General features: G+C 44.0%; 1 protein-coding gene across 2 annotated transcripts in view; it reads right to left on the bottom strand.

Moving 5' to 3' along the window:
- AMBRA1 (autophagy and beclin 1 regulator 1) overlaps positions 1–23,590 on the bottom strand; it is a 142,235-nt gene that overhangs the window by 110,979 nt on the left and 7,666 nt on the right. For both annotated transcript variants that reach the window (XM_064145311.1, XM_064145320.1), the window contains exons 2-7: positions 19,259–19,513; positions 18,948–19,006; positions 18,064–18,247; positions 17,234–17,406; positions 16,451–16,517; positions 14,418–15,877 (exon numbers count right to left, since the gene is read on the bottom strand). In XM_064145311.1, the coding sequence (XP_064001381.1) occupies positions 14,418–15,877; positions 16,451–16,517; positions 17,234–17,406; positions 18,064–18,247; positions 18,948–19,006; positions 19,259–19,393 (2,078 nt within the window). In that variant the 5' untranslated portion in view covers positions 19,394–19,513. The remainder of the gene's footprint in view (positions 1–14,417; positions 15,878–16,450; positions 16,518–17,233; positions 17,407–18,063; positions 18,248–18,947; positions 19,007–19,258; positions 19,514–23,590) is intronic.

Below are 23,590 nucleotides of genomic sequence, written 5' to 3'. Positions count from 1 at the left end.
TCCCTCTTGAACTGGAGGGCCCAGAATAGGACACAGTACTCCAGATGCAGCATCACCAGGGCAGAGTAGAGTGGCAGGAAAACCTCTCTCGATGTACTAGCCACAACCCTTCTAATACGGCACTGGCCCTCCTGGCCACAAGAGCACATTGCTGGCTCATGGTCAACCTCCCACCCACTAGGACCTCCATTAAACCCACTCCCCAGGACCTGCTCCAAGGCTGTGCAAGCTAAGATGGACAGCCTTTCCAGCAGAGCTTTCCAGGCCTGCCAAGAGCAAACTCCGCTCCTGCACGGTGTCACACTGAAGCACACAAGGCACATTCAGTGGAAACAGATCAGCTAACAGTAACTGCTAAATACTGTAGCTGATTTGAAGCCTGATTCTTAGTTGTCCTACAACCTTCCCAGATCACAGCACAAGAAAAGGTAAATATAAATACATAAAGTAGGCAAAAGACTAAAACCAGACAACAAGCAATCTCTTGAGACCCAGATGGATCATATAGGTGCTTAACATTCCAGGGTACAACAGTATCTGTACTGAAAGTAGAGTGCTAAACACAACATTTTTTCTTCAACCAATTCATTCTAGGCTGAACTACTGAGGCCCAAGTTACAGGCTGAAATGCATTTGATACTGACAAATGGATTCAATAATAGACACACTGCTATAGTCATCAATAACATGTCTTATCTGTGACACTGCTAGCGTAACCTACCGGCCCCAGGGAAGGCACAGATAACTCTCTGGAAAGTCATGCTGCACTCTTTCAAGTCTTAGGTGTCACATTCATAGCTTTGGCCACCCAAAGCCCCAGAAGAGACACAGACTGTTTTAAGTAAGCCCAAAGCATCAAGTAGCCAGATACCCTACTAGAGTAAATGCTGAGGCTGGGAGCAATTCTCATAAGGTTGATAAGCATAGGGAACCATTCTCTTAAGGACAATAAATGTGATCCATGGGTACAGAGAAGCAGCTTTGTTACAGAGAATTGCTGCTAGCCATTAAATGTCCAATTTTCAACAGCAAAACATGCAAAGAGAAAACAGCAACATATATTGCTTGTATCTCCTTGGTAAGCAGGTCAGTAGCTCATGCTCGACTTCTGAATCCTTCCCAGAGGTGAGAGCATAACCCCCATTTTCGCTACCCAGATATGTAAAAGGCTAACACAAGGCTCTGTGGAAGCACTTGCTCCACCATCTCTGTCTAGACAATATGAAATTGTCACAAATGACATCTAAAGTACAATTATCAGAGAAACTGCAATTTCCACTCTCCTCCCCCGCTCATCAAGAAAAAAATGAAAAAAACAATTCACACATTATCATCCTCCAAGTTGTCAGTCAATGCCACAATGAAGATTAACTCTGCTCACCCTGAGCAATTCTTCTGTCCTAGCTTGCTAAAATAGGAGGGGTGGGGGGGTTGTAGGCTTTGTTGGTTTGTTTTTATTAAAAGCACTACGAGAAGACATCAATTATCTCTGTTCAGAAGCACTGAGATCCCAGTAGATTCCTCTTCTGTCAGGCATCAGTAGCTATGGAATTGCTGCTCTGCATGGGCTCTCTTACCTCAGGTCTGCAAACAGCAGCAATCACTTGCAAGCTGGGCAAGGACCAAGGTCCAAGTTACAGGGCACAAGGGAGAGTGAAAGAGCACATGAACACAAGACACTACAAGCAGAGAAGGGAAATTTCTCAGGGCTGAAGCAGCCGAATACCAGAAGCAGCACCTCAAGGAGAATGAAAGTCATGAAGCAACCTCCTCACAGCACATCGCCATTGGACTATACCCACACTCTCCCACGGGGGCGAGGATCACCAAAGCCTCTTGCGACAGCATGATTCATCTTGGCAGGCTTCGAGAAGATACTTAAATGCAGCAAATTTAAATTCTCAGTAACAGTTTCTAAGGACATGCAATTCCTACATCTCACCTTAGATTTGCTGTCACAGCATGCACGTTACTGAGGAGCACTAGTCCAAGCAATGAGGGAAGAGTTTTCCTCCACATGCAAAAGGGAGGTGCTAACAGCCCTGAGGCTTAGTTTTCTTAAAATCAAAAGGGTGTTCAGTCACCTGCCATCCTTCTAAGCTGCTGCTGCACACCAACAACTAGAGAAAACCAGCAAAACGAAGCACTCCAAGGACAGTAAGTACACCTAGTCCTATCACAGTCCCAGCTTTCAGCTATGAAGAGAGATCAAGACAGAGCAGTTCACAGTTGCCCTTTGAAACAAAGTCTATTGACATTTCTGGCAGCTTCTATGAGTTTCCTCCTCAGGTTTTATACCTTCCCTGGAAAGGCTTTTATATTCCCTACTGCCCATCTGGAGATGAAATTACTGCACTACTTCCTATTGTGTGCCTTTCCCAGCCCTCTGATTTACAGCCAGCAGTCAGTTCTCCTGAGTACTCGTCCCTGTGGATGTGCTCCTGTGGTTCCTCATATGAACATAAAGAATGGCAACGGTTTAAAACCTTCAATTCCCTTTGGTCATCTTCCTCTTATAGCAAAGCAATGTTTAACCTAAAGATAACAAGAAAGCTGAAGCATGAAGACAGCTGAATGTTCTCCAGCTGCCTAATAACACTGCTACCCTCTCTCAGATCCCAAGCTCAATTATTAACTGTTAATAAGCTCAATTAATTCACAGAGATCAATTACAGGCTTGCTAGAACACTAGAAAACTATTAAACAAAAAAAAATTACCCCAAACCCTCAAGCAACTCATTCCATTGGCATGGGTTTGTATTTATTTCCCTTCCCTTTTCTAAGAAGAACAAGGAAAAATTCTTTCAGTCATTTCTGTACTGCGTCTCCTCCTTGGAAAGAGCAAACTGAAATCACAGAAGCAGAAACCATCGAGTGTTTTATTCCATAGCTTCATTTTCCATCCAAGTTTTGTAGTTCTTAGCAATAGTGTTTTTCTGTTTGACATCACCAGTTTCATACTCAAGCTTAAAATAAAAAAAGCAATCAGTATGCAGCTCTAAAGATTGCCTGAAAATATGATTTCTAAAATTAAGTCCTTAACATGATCTGCTCTTATACCTCTAAGATAACTTTTCTAGACTGTTTCAGCTTTCACATGGTTATGGTTAGACATATTTAGCCTGGCATCAAGGCTGAACTCAGGTCAGAAGATTAGAAGAGAAACAACAGTCAAACAAAACTGTCTAACTCTTCTTAAGACAGCTGTAACCACTGCAGAAGATAAATGCTCCGAGAATTCCAGTGCTGATTAAAATCTCACTACTCACTTCTGAGCTATAAACAAGAGCATGGAGGAGCTATCTTTGCTATACCACTCATCCTCATTGAGGAAGGAGAGCTGATGGCTCCTTTTCTTATGAGTATTCAAGTCCTGTTAAGCATTCTCTCACCACTTTAAGTTATTCCAAACAGTAAACACCTTCAGCAAGAAAATTTTCCTTCTTTAGGGTAAGGAGCAACAAAGACGCAATATGTGATCATGGATACATCCCAATCATGACCTCTGTACAACACTTCAGCCTGTATGTGAGAAAGAACTCTGAAAGGCAACCAGGGACAGAGAAGACATCCTTCCCAGCTGGAGGTGTGGAGGTGTCAGAGAAGCAGTTTGACATAGGACAGTGTAACCATAAAAAAAAATAAAATCTTTTTCACCAATGCTAGGCAGGAATCCTGCAGAAAATGAGCTGACAAAAGGCAGCACATGAGGTCTTCAGCCAGGGTGGGAAGGAGCATCTCTGTGAGAACAGAATTACATGAAACAAAGAACTGCAGGTAAGAGTTCAAACAGCAGAAACAAGCTTTGAGAGTTGAGTCCTGCTAATCACAAGGTAGGAAGCAGAGTTTCTAGAAGAACATGATTAAGCCTTTAAAGTTTACCTGCTTTTGTTTAACTAAAAAGTAATACCACGTGATGAATCATGCTATTATTGCACCTCTGCTTTTTGGACAAAGATCTTCAATCTCCACCTATCACATGATGCTGAGGAAGCTACACAGTACCTCTGCAGCTCAGCATAGGGAAGGTCAGTGGCTCTGAAGAGAAGGACAGATTTTTTTTCCAAGTGGGCCCAAGGTCACCCTGTTAATCTAACATTTCATCTGTTGAAAAGGTGAATAAAAGATGAGCAAGTATTATGCAGAGGTCCTCATCAGATGGCACCCAGGGAATGATTAATGTGTTGTTTTAACAGGCAAGAGGAAGCACGCATCCATGACAGAAGAAATTTAAATGAGCTCAAGCTATTGCATGGGCTGTTTCACTCTATACCAGTGCTCAGAGAGGGGCAGCCAAGTTGAAGACAGATACTGCATTCCTCCACCTAGATGCTCAGCAACATGCAATTGTATCAGAAATGCAGGCTAGAGAGAATCGGTTCCTAGTTGATCATGGTTATAACAACAGGCTTGAAAGCACAGCTGGAACATGACCAACACACTGAACTCCCTCAGTGTGTAGACAGTTCTACTCTTCTAAGGCCTATTCTCTGTACCTTCATATGTACAATGCCTGCTTCAAATTCTCTTTGTTCTGGGAGTTTGCAAGACCACAGATTGTATGGACAGAAATCCCTGCTTACCCACGCACACAGATCTGCGTCAGCTTCTGGGATAATTACATAGGGCTTCTGCTTCTCCATAGGGAATTGAAGAGGAGGTGTCTTTCCTGAGGAGCAGAAGCCATACTGATAACAGAGGTCCTGCCACACATCAATCACTCCATTTAAAACGCCCTTGCTCAGGCCAGAGTAATAGAGTCAGGCCAATAGATGACTGTCAGGTCAATTCAGACTCTTACATCAGGAAGACAGGGGAAGAATTTGATACTAATGCATTTCAAGCAGAAAAATGAATCAGTTTCCTAGCAGATAATGAACCTTGTTTATTCACAGCCTTCAGTTCCAGCAGGTGCTTTCTCAAGAAGAGCAAGGAAAGGGGTCAGTTACATCATCACACAGCCATTTGGCACAATCAGTTAAATATGTATGTGCAAAATGTTTAAAATGCATGTTAGCAATTCAACACACCAGAACAGCTCAAGTGGAGAAATCTAGAGTCATCACTATTTTGGTTACTGTTGTATTACTGAGTCAGATTGTAGGTCTGTCCCTCCCTGCTCTCTTGCTCCAGGCCCAAAGATAAGACGCACATTGCTCCACTGCAAGTTCTCCAGCCCAGATTCTGTACTAAGGAGGAAATAATTGGATGAGGGCACTCTGTCCCCAGGCACATCATTCGTGCTGTGTGCAAGAATTTATAGAGGGTGAAGACTGAGTGTAGGAACACAAATACATGTGACTGCACATCAAATGATTAAGGGCTTGTATTAGCATAAGAGAGAGGAATCTCCAGCTCCTCCCCAAACTCAGGAAAGCTATGGAAACCTTTCAGTTGAGCAAGAAGGGCTGAAATAGCAGGTCTGTGGGCTTGTCCATAACTTGCTACTTGGCAAAAGAAAAAAAAACAAAAAACCAAAACTTTACTGTTAAAACCATCTCTTTTCTGTCAAGTGCCTGACACCAGACAACAAGCTCTAGGAGCCAGGGCTAGTTAAAGCAGATTACAGACCTAAGCACCAGCCCCTAAATAGACTACTACATGAAATCAATGCTTAGAAGAAAAAAATGGGAACAGGAGCAATTGTTCAAGTCAAATGAGCTTCTCAGGACGTGCTGCACACCCTGCAGCAGCTGGATCAGGAGGCTGCAGGGAAGCCATGTGCAGACAGGCAGCCTTCACAAAGCAGGGCTTTCAAGAGGAGGAAGCTATTCACACTTCTTCCCTGTCTGCACCAAAGCTGAGAACTGACATGTTTATGGCACGCTCAAACAGCTATCTGTTTGAAATCAGTCAGCTTTCAACTTCTAAGCATCTGTGTTTATCTAAAGTCTTTGTTGTATGGTCATCTCATATAGGCCTTCCTCAACAAAAAAAACCAAAACTCACTCAACTGTAGATGTCATTACTCTTCAGTAGAAGGAAAAAAAAATGTAAGCCGTTTTGGAAGCATGTATCTCTTCAGTTTCTTCATTAAGAAACATCATTGGGACCCAATGTCAGCAAGTTCCCTTGCTGCCATGCTGGAGTAGGTGAACACAAAGTGAAGTCCCACAGAACAGTGTCACAGACACACCTATGGGAAAACAGATCTCTGATTCCTGGAGACCACAGAGAAACTTTCCTATTTGATTTATAGATGAATTCCTCGACTACCAAAAAAAGACACAGGTGAAGGGCAGTGCTTTGACTGGAGAAACAATGTGAAAGCATTTGAGAAAGCAGTTATTTCTACACCTGCTTCATTTGCAAGCCAAGATGCTGTAACAGCAACGTGGGGAAAGGATCTCTTTTTGTGTGCTACAGTCATTCATATATACTGAAATTCAGTCCAGGGTAAAGGGAAGCCTTTCTGCAAGTGTGGCAAGGCTGCCTTCCAAATTACTTGGGGAAGCCCAGCAGCAGGGAATGACCTCTATTAATCTCTGCAAGACACAAAGGAAAAGGCATCATTTTTCCTCCCTACCAGTTCTCAGTAATGAAGTAAAAGGTTTCTAGCAACTTTACAGGAAATCAGCGAGGGCAGAGGAAGGAACTTTTGTGCAACAAAACAAGCAACTCTTTCACTTGTTCTTCTGTGTAACAACTTAGCAGTACTTCTACCACATCAGTGAACGAAGTCTGTCCTGCCCACAGAGACAGCAGGCCCTCTTTGGGAAATCCACAAAGCCAGAAATGTGGCAGCAGTAACACAAGAGCTCATGTAGACATTAACTGACCATTTTGACATCATGGAAACCACTCCTAGAGTTCAGACTGTGGTTACATTCTCGTGATCAAGCTAACTTGCATTTCCCATTTTTAAAGAAGGCTAAACAAACAATACTTGCCACGTCTGACCGCAGCCTGCACATCTCACCCATACACATGACTAATTAGAATGTCTAAATGTTCATGTCACCTTCATATCATTACTTTACTTGATGTTCAGCACTGATAAATTAGGTCTTCACTCACTGCAATGTGTCCAGGCTAACTTTTCCAGAATCACACCCCCACCCCACAGTTTCAGTCTTCTCCTCTCAAGCACCTTCTCCTAATCACAAACCCAAACCTCTTATCTCTGCTTGCAAATCCCTTTATAGCTACTATACACCCCACAGTTCCTCACCAGCTGCTAAAACGTTACTTATCTCTCATCATCATCACCCTCAAGAATTGTAACTAGCATCTTTGAAATTATTTCTTACCAAACCTGAAAGCAGCACAGTATAAACTTCTCCAAAAGTATTCCATTACTGCACATGGGGGCTGGAAGGTTTGCCAGAGAAGCCTTCCTTTCACATCACAGGTAAAGTCTACAACACCGCAAGTTTAAACAAAATGCTGAAAGTCCAAACTACAAATGCTAGGACACCAGCCATGGTTTCCACAAGTAATGTGCCTAAACAAAGGGATGAGGGGAAATTACACTGGGTAGGCCCACCTACATCTGGCACAGGCCACATTCCCACTGGCGTTCTGCTGCCTGGCTTCTCCAGAGCTCAGAGGTGTGTCCCTCTTCTGCTCAAGTCCCCATTTTTCAGTGAATTCAACATGTCACTCTGGCGACAGATACTATTAAATACTTGAAGAATCAAGCCCCAACTGATGTACACAATTAAGGAAATGTAGTAACAACTTAGGGTTTCTGAAATAAGGAACAAAACAGAGTGCAATAAGTGTGTTCTGTCTCCACCACTGGATGCATTTTGTAGCTTTAGGCAAGGCAGTTCCCTCCTGCTTTAGTTCATTCCCTCCAGAAAAAAATAGCACTTATCTTATTTTAATAGTAAAATTCAGTCACAGAAGCATCTCCCAGAAGGTAACTGTACCCACAGCAAGGGGCAAGGAAATATTCCGAGTGTTTTAAGGGTAGGGTTTGAGTGACATGCACCTTATCATTCAGTGCTTTACACAGCAAGAAGGCCACCAGACGCCAATTACAGAGAGAGATCTGAACAGCCTGGTCATTTAAATAAAAAACCAGAGCAGCACATCAGAAGCTCAGGTTCCAGCACAAGCTGCAAGAGGGACTGTACTGTTTTCCATTTTACATACAACACTCGCCACTGCTGGGAAGGAATGGCAGTGTTCCTAGCCTGTCAGTCGACTTTAACCACAGACTGGTCCCAGTTATTTCACAAGTCAACACAATTTAGAATCAGACGAGGCATCCCCTCACGGCCACGAGGGAGTCGTGCCTATTCGCATTAGAAAAAGGAACAACAACAAAACCGGCAAAGATATTCATGGCCTTCTTAAGACCAAAAACGTAATAGCTCAAAGCATACCCGAACAAGAACGTAAGCACAGCCCCACAGCAAAGGCAACTGCCCCGACTTCAGTCTACATCTGCCAGACATTCCTCCACAAAATAAGCCCCATCTTAAGGAATTCTTCTGAGGATGGATGAGAATTCATTTAAATGCAAACAAAACCTTTGAGAAGACAGACTGCAAAGAAAGGTCTGCTCCAGGCTAGGTTGACAATGAGAAAGAAATCGTCGAGGTTCTTTTACAGCTCTAACTCAGGGACATTTACATATCAGAACTACCAAATACCTGCCTTCACCTCAGATCCACCTCTATCCCTTTCAAACCCTTACACAAGCCAAGAGGATAAGCTCAGCTCTCTTTGCATTCTGTATAAGAGCCATTTCCTCTCTGGATTTCCATTCACGCCTTGCCCCAAACACTAAAGAACTTGCAAATGTATGGTAACTAAGGAGATAAGCTGTATTTAGGACCGGGGAAGGGGTCCTCAGGCTACCTTGTTTTTTCATACAAGAACTCAAACTTTCTAGCTCCGCGAGGGGCCGGGGACAGCAAGGAGCAGAAGCAACATTACCCCCTTGTGGCAGCAAAGCAATACGGAACGGAGTCCTGAGAAATTCCAAGGAGAACACACTAGGTGTTTCTTTTCATGTCTGCTTTAGGTATGGAGAGCTATGTACTGCCAGAAAGGCCATCAAAAGCAGAGAGAGATGTGACATGAGCTGGAGTCACTGTACTGCCCAGGTACATGAGAAGGGTACCACCATCCTGCTGCGCCTGGTGTTATGTCAAGCCTTCACATGCCTATTGAGCAGGGAGCAAAGGTCTATGTTTGGCTGACAGATGAAACCAGAGGCAGAGCATTTAAATCTTCCTAAGAAGAAGACAATCTAGCCCAACTCACTTGGCAGTGTATAAGACTGACATCCGGATCCCATTCACAACCCTATATATAACTTTCTCATCCAGGACGAGTGCAACGCAGCCCCAGCTCAAGAGAAAAAGGTGGTGCACGTCACATTGCAAGAACTTAGGCAAGAGGGACCAGTCCTCGGACAAGAGCTGACAAAACGGAAGACAGAAATTCAATCCTGGACCTTGTTACATAGTTTCAGGGCAGCTGCTCTGCACTTTGCATTTGCACCCAGCGCATCCAACAGAATAAAGCACACCCAAACATCATTTCCTTGGTAAACTCTGAGACTTGGGTGGGTGTTGCTACTTGCACAGCAATGTGGACTCTGCACTTCCACATGCTCAGAAAATAAAGATCTCATACAAGTGTTCCCAGATAATACAAACTGCCCCCATCTCACAGACACTCCTTCCTTCCTACCAGTATGGCTGGCATAAGCATCACCCAGAACAGTTCCAAAGATTTCTCAGACTTCTCAGATAACTTCAACTGTCTATCCTGTCTGCCAAACTAAGGAGGTGAGGCAAGGTGAAAACATTATGCATTCATAAGGCAGAGGCACAGAATACTCATACCGTAGCTACAGAACTTGACCTCTGGAATGAGTGCAATGGAGTGGTTAGAGAAGTTTAACATAATTGCCAGACAAAGCTTCTTAAACGGAGGAACAAGGATAATAAGTGATTCCTCATGAAACATATTTCAAGCAAACCTGCCTGGCAATAGGAGATTTCATTAACAGCAATTCTTTCGTATCTCTAGTCACCATGGACAGGTAAGCAATACCAGAATTGCCCTCCTTAGTAGATAATGAGTAGCTAAAACTTGAATGCCTAAATGAAAAGCTTTCCTGTGTGTATTTTCCCCACCTTCATCCATTCTAAAGAGACTGTGGCCTGGGGTGCCATGCCAGAACTGAAAATCATCATCACATTTATAGAGGATTTTCTTTGGGAAATAACATGCTAGGTCTCTAGATAATAATTTGTGACATGCCAAACAAAATAACCAGAGGTGGCATTTGAAGATCTGGATCAGTTTTATTAGTTACCACTGCACTGTGGCTGTCATTACCCAAGGAGCTGAAACACGTTTTAGTGGAGACCACTGCTAGGATTCTATTTATCATTTGCCCCAGAAGGTGGAACTAGCTCCTCCCAAACAAGGAGCTGACTAGAAAAATCCTCTCATTCCCTGTTTGGGTTTTCATTATTAAACTGAATTGGCCCACACAGCAACAATTGTTTAGTTACCAAATGTTTTCCCTCACTAAGACTGCAGCATTTACAGAAAGCTTCCTCAACTCATTTATTTTAATTAACAGGAATTTACAGAAAAATTAAACTAGCTCAGAGAGGTTGTGGAGTGTCCTCCTCTGGAGACTCTCAAAACCCACCTGGATGCTTTTGGCAGGGGGAGGTGGACTGGATCATCTCTGGAGGTCCCTTCCAACCCCTAACATTCTGTGATTCTCTCCTTCATTCAGATCTTTTCAATAGTTTCTATCAACAATTTAATGCAGCACTTTTCACATGGCAACTTGAGGGAATTCTAAGGCTTTTTTCACTTTGATGTTAGAAATGAAGCAAAGGCAGACCCACAGGGAAAAAACCACAAACAAATAAACCCCCACACAACTACGTTTGAGTTAATGAGGGCAGCCTCAAACAAGCTGAAAGGGGATTTAATAAATGTTTATAAATATCTGAGGGCTGGGTGTCAGAAGTGGGGGGACAGGCTCTTCTCACTTGCTCCCTGTGATAGGACAAGGAGCAATGGATATAAGCTGCAGCACAGGAGGTTCTATCTCAACACAAGGGGGAACTTCTTTACTGTGTCACAGAAAACAGGCTCCTCAGAGTGACTGTGGAGTCTCCTTCTCTGAAGACTTTCGAGGCCCTTCAGGGCGCATTCCTCTGTGACCTGAGATAGATTGTATGGTCCTGCTCTAGCAGGGGGGTTGGACTCGATCTGTTTGGGTCCCTTCCAATCCCTGACATTGTGTGATCCTATGAAGCTCAGTCTCACCAACTTCTGTTTAAGGTAGACCATAAACCATTCCCAGTTTCCCTGACACAGCTTCAGGAAGCACACAGCTCAACATCCTGTTCTCCAGTCAAGCTGGAAATGACAGGAGTGCTGTTACTGCCCAAGCTCCCAGTAATACGTTCCTCCTAACAGCCAGAGCTGTTAGTCAGGAATAGCTTCATTACACACTTATTAATGGCTTTGTGATTAGCCTGAGTCAATTTGCCCAGCACCATCACAGAGACCAGAATCCTCTCCCTACCCAACTGACACAGCTGCATCAAAAGAATCCAAAGAACAGCCTTCATTAAACTACCCATTCACTAACTGACCCTCTATGCCAGTGTCTTCCAAGCAAGGTACTTCTCAGCTAGGCAATATAGGTTAAGGAATGGATCCTGTCCATGGACGAGGAATGAGAATATACAGTTTTCAGATGCAATCTGTATTTCAGCAAGCCTTTGAATAGAGCTCAACTGCCCAAGGAGGACATCTAATGGAGAGATAAAGAAGAACAGAATGCAAGAGGTTACAAGCAAGTGAATGTCCAACACTAAGAACATGCCTGAGGTCCACAAGCACAAAATTACATCGTTTAGAAGAGCATACAGTTATCACTTGTACCCTTACAGGTCTGAAGGCTCACCCACCCTTCTCTATCTCTCAGCACTTTCAGCATTACATAGCTTACACCTCAGGACCCTTACAGCTGCAAAGGTTAACAGACATTTTGGACTCGGCTGCAGGAGCAGTTCCAGCACTTCCCGTTGTGGGAGCAGAGACTAGAGGTCTGGAGACAAGAAGGCTGGATGTGAAGATGCTCATTCTATGCAAAAATCAATTAAGAAGGGACACGTTGAGCTGTTGTTGCTCTATAAAGGAAAATAACCCTGAATGTGTTCAAAGCCAGGCTGTATGTGCTGACACCTTGAACAACCTGATCGAGCAGATCTCCCTGCCCACAGCATGGGGGTTGGAACTAGACAATTTTCAAAGTGCCTTTCAACCCCAAAAATTCTATGATCTAACAGCTAATTTGAGAAGGGCAGAAAATTACACCTGCAGGATATGGGTATCCCACATGAAGGTTTCCTTTAAAGGAGAAAGATTTAATAAAGTTCAAATCCACCCAATGTGTTCAACAGGAAAGGAAATGAAGTTTTCCTTCAAGAGAACTGCCACGAGCATTTGATGCCAGACTGCTCACTTCTAGCTTCCTTACCTCAGTACTCCTCTGTTAACTTCAGTTAGAAAGCAGAAGTATGCCTGTTCTCAAGAAAGACCTGGTAACAGAGGCAGGAGACTGAGGGAGTGGGATGGAAAGAGTCTCTATGAGCGTCTCAGTAACCTATGCCAAAAGGGTTTCCACTAAAGGTTTTTAAGTTTGTAATTAATTCTGGAATTAAGCTTGAGCAAACTACACACTCAAACACATCATCTCAGCAAAAGCACCTGCTTGCACAGGCAATCAGGTATGTAACTAACCCTGCACAATAGCCACTGAACAGGCAATATCAGGCAGCATCTTGGGTGACAGGGAAAATGACCTACAGATTTAGTCATACACCTCCAGCAGCTAGCCAGGCTTGGACTGAGTTATACACTGTTAAATTACACAACTGCCACAGAAAAGTTCACTCCTACAGATCCCACCACTCCTCACTGTCCATTTACATGCCAACCATCCAATCAGTAAAAAGGTTATTTGTTCCCCTTATTTCTGATGTTGCAGTGACTCAGCCCAGAGAAGAAACAACATTGTGGAGACAATACAAGCACTTACGGCTATTTCAAAGGAAAGATAATGCAAGACTTAAGTGCCATTTTAAAGCTAAATTTGTCCATTCCTTCTCTCCTCTCTGCCCTTTAATAGGGAAGCAGGGGATATCTTAATTTAAATTAAAGGCAGGTAAGTTCAGGCCCAAGAAAACCGTTACCATGTAATCAGCTTGATACAGGTTATAAAAAAATGGAGGAAAGATTTAGAATCAGAATAATAATTTCATGATCACCACCGCTTATTTGCTATGTGACTGTATGAAAGGCAGCCACTGTTCCAGCCTCACTGTAATCAGCTTATCTACAGGAAGGAGGAAAGAATTCCCTTTCCTCAGGCACTCCTGTGTACAAAACCTCCTCAGTCAGCTACATCTGCATCCAACTTGGAAACTTTGCTTTCCTAAAGCACAAAGCATCGAGTTCTCAGAAACAGCAAGATTAGACACATACCACTTGACAGAGAGGATGTCAAACTGAAAACCAGTAGGGGAACCCTCTCCAAAAGTACCAGAGGACAAATCATCAATACAAAGCAATGGAGACACTTTCACACAAAGCATAGGTTCTTTCCTCAAAGCTCAGCTTGGCTCCTTCTGTTACTCCTAAGATATCTGAAGTATATTTAAACAAATTAAAAAAAAACCGAAAACACCTACAAGCAAACAGACAAAAACACAAAGAAGAATTGCTTTCTTCAAAAAAAAAGAAGAGAGTAGAGCCTAAAACGTTCAGTGATCAGCATGCCCTCAACAAGCTCACCCTAGATTCAGGTCAATGGGAAGAACTTTCAAAACTTACCACTTTCTCAAAGACAACCAAGCTGCATGGGTTATACCAAACACAACTAAGGCACTTTGACTGGTTTTGCCCAATATGGCAACACCAAAGAAATTACTCTTAATCCCTCCAGCTTAACTAAAACCTCAAAAAGACACACCTAGCACTCAAGAAAGCAATTCTCACTACTCCTGCTCAACTTTCCACACCTACTCTGGGCAGGTACTCACTGCAGCACATAAGTGGGATACACGCCACAAAGGACAGTGTAGCACATCCTGTGTTCCTGCCCTTCCATGGTTTTCTGGGAAACACCAAGAGCACGGTTCAACAGAGATCTGCTGCTAGAAGCCCATCCTTTTGCCTGCCTTTCCCACTGAGAGGTCTGATTTCTGTCCTTACGATCTTCAGAACCTATCTGCAGCACGGTAACATCTTCCGTAGGTGCCATCAATGCAAGGTCTCTATTTTCATCTACATAAAGTAGCACACGACCACATGAGAAAAGCTTTTAAAATCTGAAAATACCAAAAAAAAAACAGATTGAATGGAAAAAGTTTAAGGAAAAAATATAGAGGAGGAAGGCCAAGCATATATCTTACCTCCTGAGTGAATCCTCCTCTGAGCTTTCCTCAGGCATTTCCTGGTTTAAGGCCTCCTGTGATACATTCCCAGGTCTGCTTGAAGCCGACTGGCTGTAAACTCTTTCCCAGTGCCCCGTCTCCTGGTTAAAGACCACTCCCACGGTCCTCTCCTCCTGCGGGGTGGAAGAGCTGCCCAGCTGCAGCCTGCTAGAGGCAGGAGCTCTGCCCTCGGTTCTCTCTGCAGGCTGCACCTGGCTGGTATTTGGAGGCACACCCTCAAACGTGCTCTGGACCTGCCCTGGTGTGTAGCTAGGCGTGCTTCTCTCCCAGCGCAGCGTGTCATTGTTAAAGGTCAGCAGGTTATGACAAGCACGACAGCGGTTCAGATGACCCCGGGACAAATTGGAACTGTTTTCACTGCTGTGTGGAGTTTGCTGATGGGAGGGACCCGGCCGATCAGGCTCAATGTTGTTGTTGAGCATTTCTTGAGCCTGTTGCGACTGGCTGGGCTCCCCACCAATCCCCTGATCTAACTCCTGAAGCCGGTCATATTCCAGGAAGAATCGCCTCAAATCACACTGGAGTTCATTACGGATGCTGGCCGGATTGCTCGGGCCAGCGCTACCACCACTGTCCGCCTCAGCCCCTGGGGCCAGAAAGCCCCTCCCTTCTGTTGCAGAGGTATAGACCGATGCCTGGGAACCGCCCTCCTGCTGTCTCAGCACCGACAGCAAGCTCACGGAGGAGGCACTGGTCCTAGGGGGAGGCATAGCTTCCAGCTCTGACCGAGAGCTCATGTTCAGCACTGTCCTGGACCAGTCAGACCCACCTAAGCCCGAAGCCATCTCTCTTGCAGACTGTTGGTACCGGGACTGGTGGCCTGCCAAGGGCCCGCTGAGGGACCGCCGCGTGGGGCCCAGGCTAAGGTTGCGCAGGGTGTTGCCAGCAGTGCTGCTCTGAACTGTGCTGAAAGCAGAGGGCCTGTTAAGTATCCCCTGCTCCTCCTGCGCTACGGATGCCTGCTCTGGGGGTTGGTAAGGCTCTGTCTGCACAGAGGAGAAGGAAGTGCCAGTGGCCCCAGAAGACGTGGAGGGTGCGTTCTCCTGGTGCGGGAAGAGAGAAGAAGGAAGTCTTGCACTAGAGCATCGGCTGCAAAGGCACAACATCCCCAGGTGCTGGCAGCACTCTGCTGTGGGATAGCTGACACGCTCCCGGAGCCTGTTATACACAGATGCCCTTGTGTTCTCACTGGCTGGAGGCGGAGGTGGTGGTGGTGGAGGCGGTGGAGGGGATGGGGTAGCAGAGTCTTGAACACTGTTTTGCTCTCCCACCTGTATGCCGGAGGAGCGGGAGGACAACATATGCAGGAAGTTGTGGAGGAGGGGTGTGCGCCTCACAGGCTGAGACGGAAGGATAGCACGCTGGCGATAGTGCGACATCTCTGTGCTGTCCACGGAGATTTCCACTTCCTCATCACTCTGCAGGAGGAAGCAAAGCTCAGTCACCTCACAGCAAAACCCTCTATCTCCAAATGAACAGCAGAAAGTCAGCTACCACCCCAGAGAGATGAAAGGATGTGATAAGACCCCTTCTAGAGGCCTTGACTTGCACGAAATCAGCTGAGACCATTCCAAAGTTCATTTTATGGATTCCAGACAGCCTCTTCCTACAGCCCAGTGAGCCTTGACAATACACTCTTCACAAAAACAGAAGCATCAGCATCTGAGAGTCAGCAGCTGCAGGGAGCATTGATAATACCTCACATATGTTGTAATATTCTGCTGTATTTGAAGACAAGAAGGCCATTGGGGAATCTGTCCCACCACTAATGAAACAATGAAAGCAAAACTAGCACATTTTGGACAGCACTTTAATAGCTCTGAGGATAACATGAGAACACTCCTGCGACAAATTAAGATGAGACAAAACTCAGCTTAAAAGAACTTCAGGTTCTCAGAAAAGCACAAAGCTGCTTAGAAGCAGACTAAGGTTAACGTATGTAAATGATCTTGTAATTAGCCAGTCAATACAGATACTGACATGCCACTTACCTGCTGGTTAGAAGGGTTAACGATTGCTGTGAGTAAGTAGTGTCCCAAGGGATCAAACCGTACCAGCCTAAAACAAAAGCAGAGCCAGGGTATTATTAATCAGCCCATGTCCCACTGTGGCACAGGAAGCTGGATACGACAGGGAAGAAAACTCCACCTGCCAAATATTTGCAAGGAGAACACTACCACACTACCATCATCACCTTCTGAGGGATGTCCAAAAGCTTATGCATTAAAAAGAAGAAAACGTACTTATCTAGCTGAAGGCTGCAGCTATTTTGTAGCCTACAGAAAGAGACTATACAGAAGTTAAAAGCTGGAAACAAGTACTGCTGTATCAACTGAAATGGCCAAGAATATGTAGATACATATTATAAACTGGAATTTGGTACAAAATGAGAGATTAACATTTCTTGAATGTCACATCATTGTCATTTATTTAATTGCTCAAAAGGCAGCAGCTCTAACTGCATCCAGAAGTACTCAGCACTCTTGCAGCAACTTGTGGGTTCACTCATCCTTATGGCTGACAAGTTTAATTATGATCATATCTGAACAAGAAGCAGCTGTCAGGCATTTCTTTGGCACATGTCCGATGGCAAACATGAACAACCAAGCTGCTCTGTTACTTCCAACGGCCTTTTTCACCGCCCATAGAACTGCAAGCAATGCTCCTCTCCACTGCCTCAGTGTGGAGGCTGCAGCATCCCAGAGGAACCCCTCACATTCCCCAGATCTGACCATTTTTCGCTCACATTCTCTCCCCCCACCATGGGAACCCACCTGACTCGTTCCATTTCACTGGCTGTTTTCACCACTGCAAACGGCTCCCGGCGGCTCCAGTCCCAGAAGTGTATCTCGTTGGCAGTGGCGATCAGCAAGAGCTGAGCCGTAGGATGGAAAGCAAGTGATGCAATGGCATTGTTGCTATCTGTGAACCAGCTCTCACTTCCACCCTGAGTGAGAAGTCAAGAACCACAAGCAATTTATGACAAAGTTTGACATCAGTAGGCTTTTATATATGTGCCATCTCTCCAAGACTCTGCCCGGAGCACAGAAGTGACAAGTTTTCTTGGCAGCAACAGCTGCTCTCAACACAAACTCATGTATTTAGAACACGACACTCCTTGTAACAATGACCACAGAAGTAGTTTTGTAGGTAAAGGTGTCACAAGAAGCCTGTAACAATGCTGCATTTCCAAGTGACCAGGCAAGTGCACGTGTTTTGTCTCTATGCCAACCACCAGACTAGGTAGAACTAGCAGAGCAGCAGCTTGTCCCACAGAGAGCTCAGATACGGTCAGAGGAATGAAAAATGGCGCATATTTCACAAACTAAACAGACACCTCACACAAAGTTCTTCAGCTTTATCTGTACCACTCTGATCAAATAAACGGGCACAGCTAAGGAACACAATCTACCTGGCATGCCTGAATCTGTCACCCCTCTAGACAGAAGAGGGTGGCTGATAATCCGTTCCATGCTATTAAAGGCAGGTCCCAGCAAAGCCTCCAAACAGCTCTCTTAGCTGGTGACATTTGGGAAACAAACTGAGCAAAAAAAGCCACCACCCACCAGTACCAAAAGCACATGTTTTTTCAGAAAAGACTTACGTGTAAATCCCAAATTCTAACCTCCCCATCTAGGCATCCTGAAGCAATGAGGCCCGGGATTGTGGGATGGAAGGTGACGCACCAGGGAGTGCGGCGATGTCCAACCAAGGAATGAACACACTTGCCCGTTTTTACCTCCGTGATGTAGATGTTGTGGTTCACGTGTGTGGAAGCCATTAGGGTCCTGAGAATGCAGAAGGCAGGACAAATATTAGCATGAGAAGACTACATCTAAACCACACCATGGCTGGCTTCATCTTAACAGGGTCTGTTCACACCTAACCCAGCAGCTTACCTACACAGAGGCTACTTTTTTTATCAATGGCCACAAAGATTGCTGTAGCCAGATTTCAAGGTCCATCCAAACATCAAGTTCATCTGACATGGAAGCACAAACTTAACCTTGAAAGTCAGAGTGAATGTGCACAGCTCAGAAGGAAATCCCAAGTGACAGCTGGGGGCAAACAAATATTCTCAGTTCTCCACGCCAACTAAGTGGCACTAAGAGAGACCCCCACCTCCATTTCTGCTTCCACTACCCTCATTGTTCTGGTCTGTTAGGTATCCCAGTGGGTGTGCTACATCGCCTAGCACGTTGTGCTGAAACACTCTTTATTCCTTCAAGTTTCTTATGAAATCCCACAGTGGCCAAATAGATTCTCTTTTCCTTAAAACTATGCATCGCTCGGGTACACCAAAAATTAAACATCAACTAAGCCCAAAGGTGTGATGTTAGGAAGGTGCACACGTTTCATCCATGCATGTCAGGAACCAGGAATCACACTTGGCTACTCAGGACTGGACAACGCAACAGGCACAAGCCTCCAATACTTGTGTAATTGTAAGGAGACTGCTGAAACAGGAACAAACTAGAAGTTAATTACCTGTCTGGACTAAACGCCAGCAAGAAGGTGGAGCGTGGACTGTCTGGCAACTCAACTTTCTGAAAAAGCCAACAAAGCAGGAAGTGTTTCAAGTGTCATAGGATCACACTGTAACTGTAAGCCACACAGAACAAAGGGAACCCGCTGCAGGAACACAGTTAGTATCACATCACTGCAGGAACTCCACAGAGCCAGAGAGCACACCAAGGGTAGCACATCTCATGTACAACCACGAGACAATTTATTTCAAATCCCCGCCTCCCTTCCCCCACTCCACAAAGAAGCCATGCATGTCTATCCCACAACCTTACCTTGCCCTCCCATTTCATCCATCGAGTTTTATCCTCCACCAACTCCTGCAGGAGCCGCTGAGCGCCCAAGGCTTGGGTACCCCGTTCCCTACCCCACAGGATGCGGACAGCATTCTTCTCCGGTACAACCTTCATGGCTCTCAGCAGCCAATATTACACCAGCTACTGGAAGAGACACCGGCAGGTTCCAGATGACAACCACCACCAGGCTACAAATAGGCTATCCACATTTCAGTTCTTTATCTTCATGAAATCCTAGAAAGAGAGCAGAATGATAAGGCAGCTTTTACTTTGATAACCTCAGTGAACTACAAATCCCAAAAAACAGATTTAGGAGAAAAAGCTATCCTCTCCCATAGCTTCTGCTACCTTCTTCCGTTCCTGAGGCACAATTTTAACATTTCTGCAGCCAAAGCTTAATTTGAAAGGTTTGAGAGAACATCCAGCCCTTTCCAGCCCTTTCCTTGTGCATATGCCCTGGGCATACCACATTTAAAGAGAATAAAGAAACTGGTCTTGAAAGTTTTTTCTTTATTATATGCAGCAAGAGATAAAGAAAGGGAAAAAAAAAAAACAACCAACCAGGGATGCATAAAGAGACACCTCAGGTCTTTACACCTTGAAGAATTAGGTCCTATTTGGGAAGGGTGACTGATAGTTAGAGGAATAGGGATAAAAAAATGACAGTATGACAAAGCAGCTTCTGGGGAATTGTTCAGATTAATTCAATAACTATCAACTCAAGTAACTAATTACTATCACTTTGTAGGTCAGACAATTGATAGAACCCAAGTTGAAATCACTTCTAGCTCCACAATAGCATATAATGTACTAAAACAATCACATGTTGGACCAAAACCTTACGCTGCAGTGCCATCTTGGCCAGCTTCATTAAGATGACTCATTTCACCCGTCTGAGTGTCATCTTTTCATCTACACTGCTCTTAGAACTACAGTTCACCCAGGTAACACACGACAATGAAATCTGATGCTGTAAGCACGACTGGAGCTAAGGAAAGCAATAATACCTATTTTCTAGAGGAGAAAAAAACTTCTTAGAAAGAACTAAATACAGTGGTCCTAAAAGCAACAAAGTTACACAGCTTTTGAATTGTCCCCTACATTGGAGTTTGTCATCAAAAGCTCTGCAGAAACACTAAGTTTCTGAAAATACACAAACCAAGCAGTACTGCTGCAAGGCTATCACCTTGCAGTTCCACCCAAGCCCACATACTTCTGCCATCTCCTTAGAACGTAAAGATCCAAAGAAAAATCCCCCTCAGTTCATCTTACACTGAACAAAACTATTCAATAGAGGAGGAAGTGACAACTTAGAAGCAAAACCCACAAGCATACAGAGAAAAAAGGTCCATGTACACAAGAGATGAACTGACTAGTGCCCGAACTCAGAATGGTCATTAGCAAACCTTTTCTTTCCTCCCACTCTCACTAAAAAAACAACAAAAAACACCTAAAAAACAAACCTTGAGCAGATGACTTAAAGACAGCTGCTGCTGCTGGGAGGAGCTGTCTGAAGAGATAAGCCAGGAAAACGAGTCCTAGTAAAGTAGACCAGTTTTCATTTGTAAAAGTACAATAAAGGGTACTGAAGTGATGAACGAGTAAAGGCATCCATGTTCCTAGAAAAGGAATTCACCACGAAGAAACCCAGGCTGGCTGGAAATTCCCTGATGCTTAATGTGAACAGCATGGGGATCATCTATTTTAGAGAAGCTGAACCCCACTGTGTAAAATAAGCCTTCTTTCAAGACTCTGTGAAAGTCAGCCAGACATTAGGTAGAAATTATTCTACAAAATAAAAGCCTTACTGGTACGCAACACAAAACCTAAAGATGTCATGTGGCGAGCAGATTGCTAAAAGCAGCTGTGCAGATTGAGGAAGTCCAGACCCAAAAAAAGCTAGACCAGGGTTATGTGGAGTAGATAAAGCCAAAAGCACAGTACGATACAGGAATCACTAAAGTGAAAACATCTTTTTTTCACTAAATGCCAATAAAATTTAATCAGGATTCTTCAAACAGCCCCAGACACCCATGTTCAGAAATGATGGAATTCAGATGGTGAGCAGCATGGAGGGGAAGGATGGCTCAGAGCAATGCAGGCAATAAAAAGCTTATTACACAAGAGGAAACTGCAAGCCTAGTTTCATCTAAAAAAAAAAGAAGAAATAAGTCAATAAACCAGTAGCTGAATATTCTATGTGGGTGAATTTAAGGAGTAAGGGATACAACAACCCCAAGAATACACATGAACACAAATGGAAAACCAGATGTGCAGCTGGAATAAGCTGAAAGTTTGAAGAGATTTCAAATATTAAGCTTTGGACTAAACTTTCAGTAGTTGTACAAGGACACAAAACCTAAACAACTTAAGAGATCCTGATGATTTCCAAGCAGGATAACACAATTAATCACGGGAAAGAACAAGCTCTGACACTTGGGAACATTTTGGTCCCACCAGAAGGACTAGTGTTCCCTGAAGTACAATAGCAACAAGGAAATCAAGACATTTAACAAACATCTTTACGTTTATGCCATGGGTAAGTGTGTATATGGGAAAATAAAAAAGTTAACACTTACAACTGCAGTTAGTGAACCTCTTGTATCCATCTTAGTGAAAGAGCAAGTCACCTTCACTACCTAAAATCAAATACCTACTTTAAGACACCTTATCTGAATCTTTCCTGATATGTACTAATTTCACTTTCTAAGTGAGCATCCTGAACATGTTTGAACTTGACGTTTTTCCCTCAGGGACTGTCTCCCATTTTTTTTCAGCTTCTCCTGACTCACCACCTCCTTATCCCATCTGAAAAGAAAACAAAAGAAACTCAGGGCTTAAATGCCTACAGAGTTCCCTGCCAACCAGCTCAACATCTTTCAAAGCTGGTACCTCTTCAGGAAATGCTGTACGAGTGGGGATGACACCCCAGCGTTACCCTGGATCCCTCTGAGAGCTAAGCCTCATAATGGGGAAGTTTACTCCTTTATCTGGATTAGCCTGAGTACAGGAGATGCTCTCCACTAGCTGGTGACATATCCAGCAAACACTTCAGACTGGCAAAGAAAACTAAGAGTTTTCAAATAGATAAACAGATGAAATGAAGACATGTGCCAGGGCAGGTTTAGGCTGGATGTTAGGAAGAAGTTCTTTACAGAAAGAATGACTGGCATTGGAATGGGCTGCCTGGGGAGGTGGTGGAGTCACCATCCCTGGAGGTGTTTGAAAGGAGACTGGATGAGGCACTTAGTGCCATGGTTTAGTTACTTAAAAGGTGTTAAGTGATAGGTTGGACTCGATGATCTCGAAGGTCTTTTCCAACCTGGTTAATTCTGTCATTACCTTCACTCACTTTAGCAGGAAGCCTTTAACCTTATTATTGGATCATACATTCATTTTTTTTCCTTTGGGCTTTTGTTGTTTATTGTTAATTTTGTTTGTTTGGAGGTTTTATTGAGATTTTTTGTTTGGTTTCTTTCCTTGCCCGGAGTATTTTGTTTTGTTTTGGGTTTGAGGGGTTTTGTGTGTTTGTTGGGTTTAAGGAGCTAATTCTAGTCTAGTAAGGATACCCACCAAAGGTTCTGTTTAAATATAAGCTGAATAATGACAGCATGTCATTAAATACCATTAGCAGATAAAACATGGCAGTATCAACCCTATTTATAGCTACTCAGCAGCAATCTGACTAACAAAGTTTAAATGAAACACAGCAGGGTTGAAAATACTTCTCAAGCCTCAGCATAAAGAAAATTTGCAGCTCACTAGATAAAACATGTCCAGACAAGTGCTGAACTGATTCAGTAACAGCTTCAATTACAAATATCCTGATAAACAGCTGGCCACCAAAACAAGGAACTGCTCAGAGACCGGTATTTTTCTATTTTCCTCTTGTTTTCTTAAATCAGGGTGACCAAGTGGAATTCAATGCTTAGATTAGCTGATGCCTTGGATATGGTCCAGGGCACCACAGAAATTCTGAAAGTGGAGAGAGAATTTTTTCTATAATTGGCAGCTTTGATTCCTTAACAGTTTTCTTCCTTCAGGGCATTTCAGGACAGCGTGCTGGGCTGTTTACAATTTTGGAAAGAGCATTACACAGCCCAGCCCCAAGCCTTTTACTTGCTTTGGACCAGCTGTTCTTGAAGCCTTAAGAGTTCCCATCCTCAGAGCGATATAAGCTCACTTCTAATTCTCACTTCTACAGATGCTGAAACTCTAGAAAGCCAAGGTGAAACAGCAAATTGGTAACACTTCATAGTAGCACAGGACTCCATGAAAACAAAACAAAACAAAAAAAATCACAAAAAGGAG

Source organism: Pogoniulus pusillus, chromosome 1 (genome assembly GCF_015220805.1).
Source record: "Pogoniulus pusillus isolate bPogPus1 chromosome 1, bPogPus1.pri, whole genome shotgun sequence".
Taxonomy (NCBI): Eukaryota; Metazoa; Chordata; class Aves; order Piciformes; family Lybiidae; genus Pogoniulus; species Pogoniulus pusillus.
Note: the sequence above shows the minus strand (reverse complement) of the source record. Positions and strands in the feature narration are given on the sequence as shown.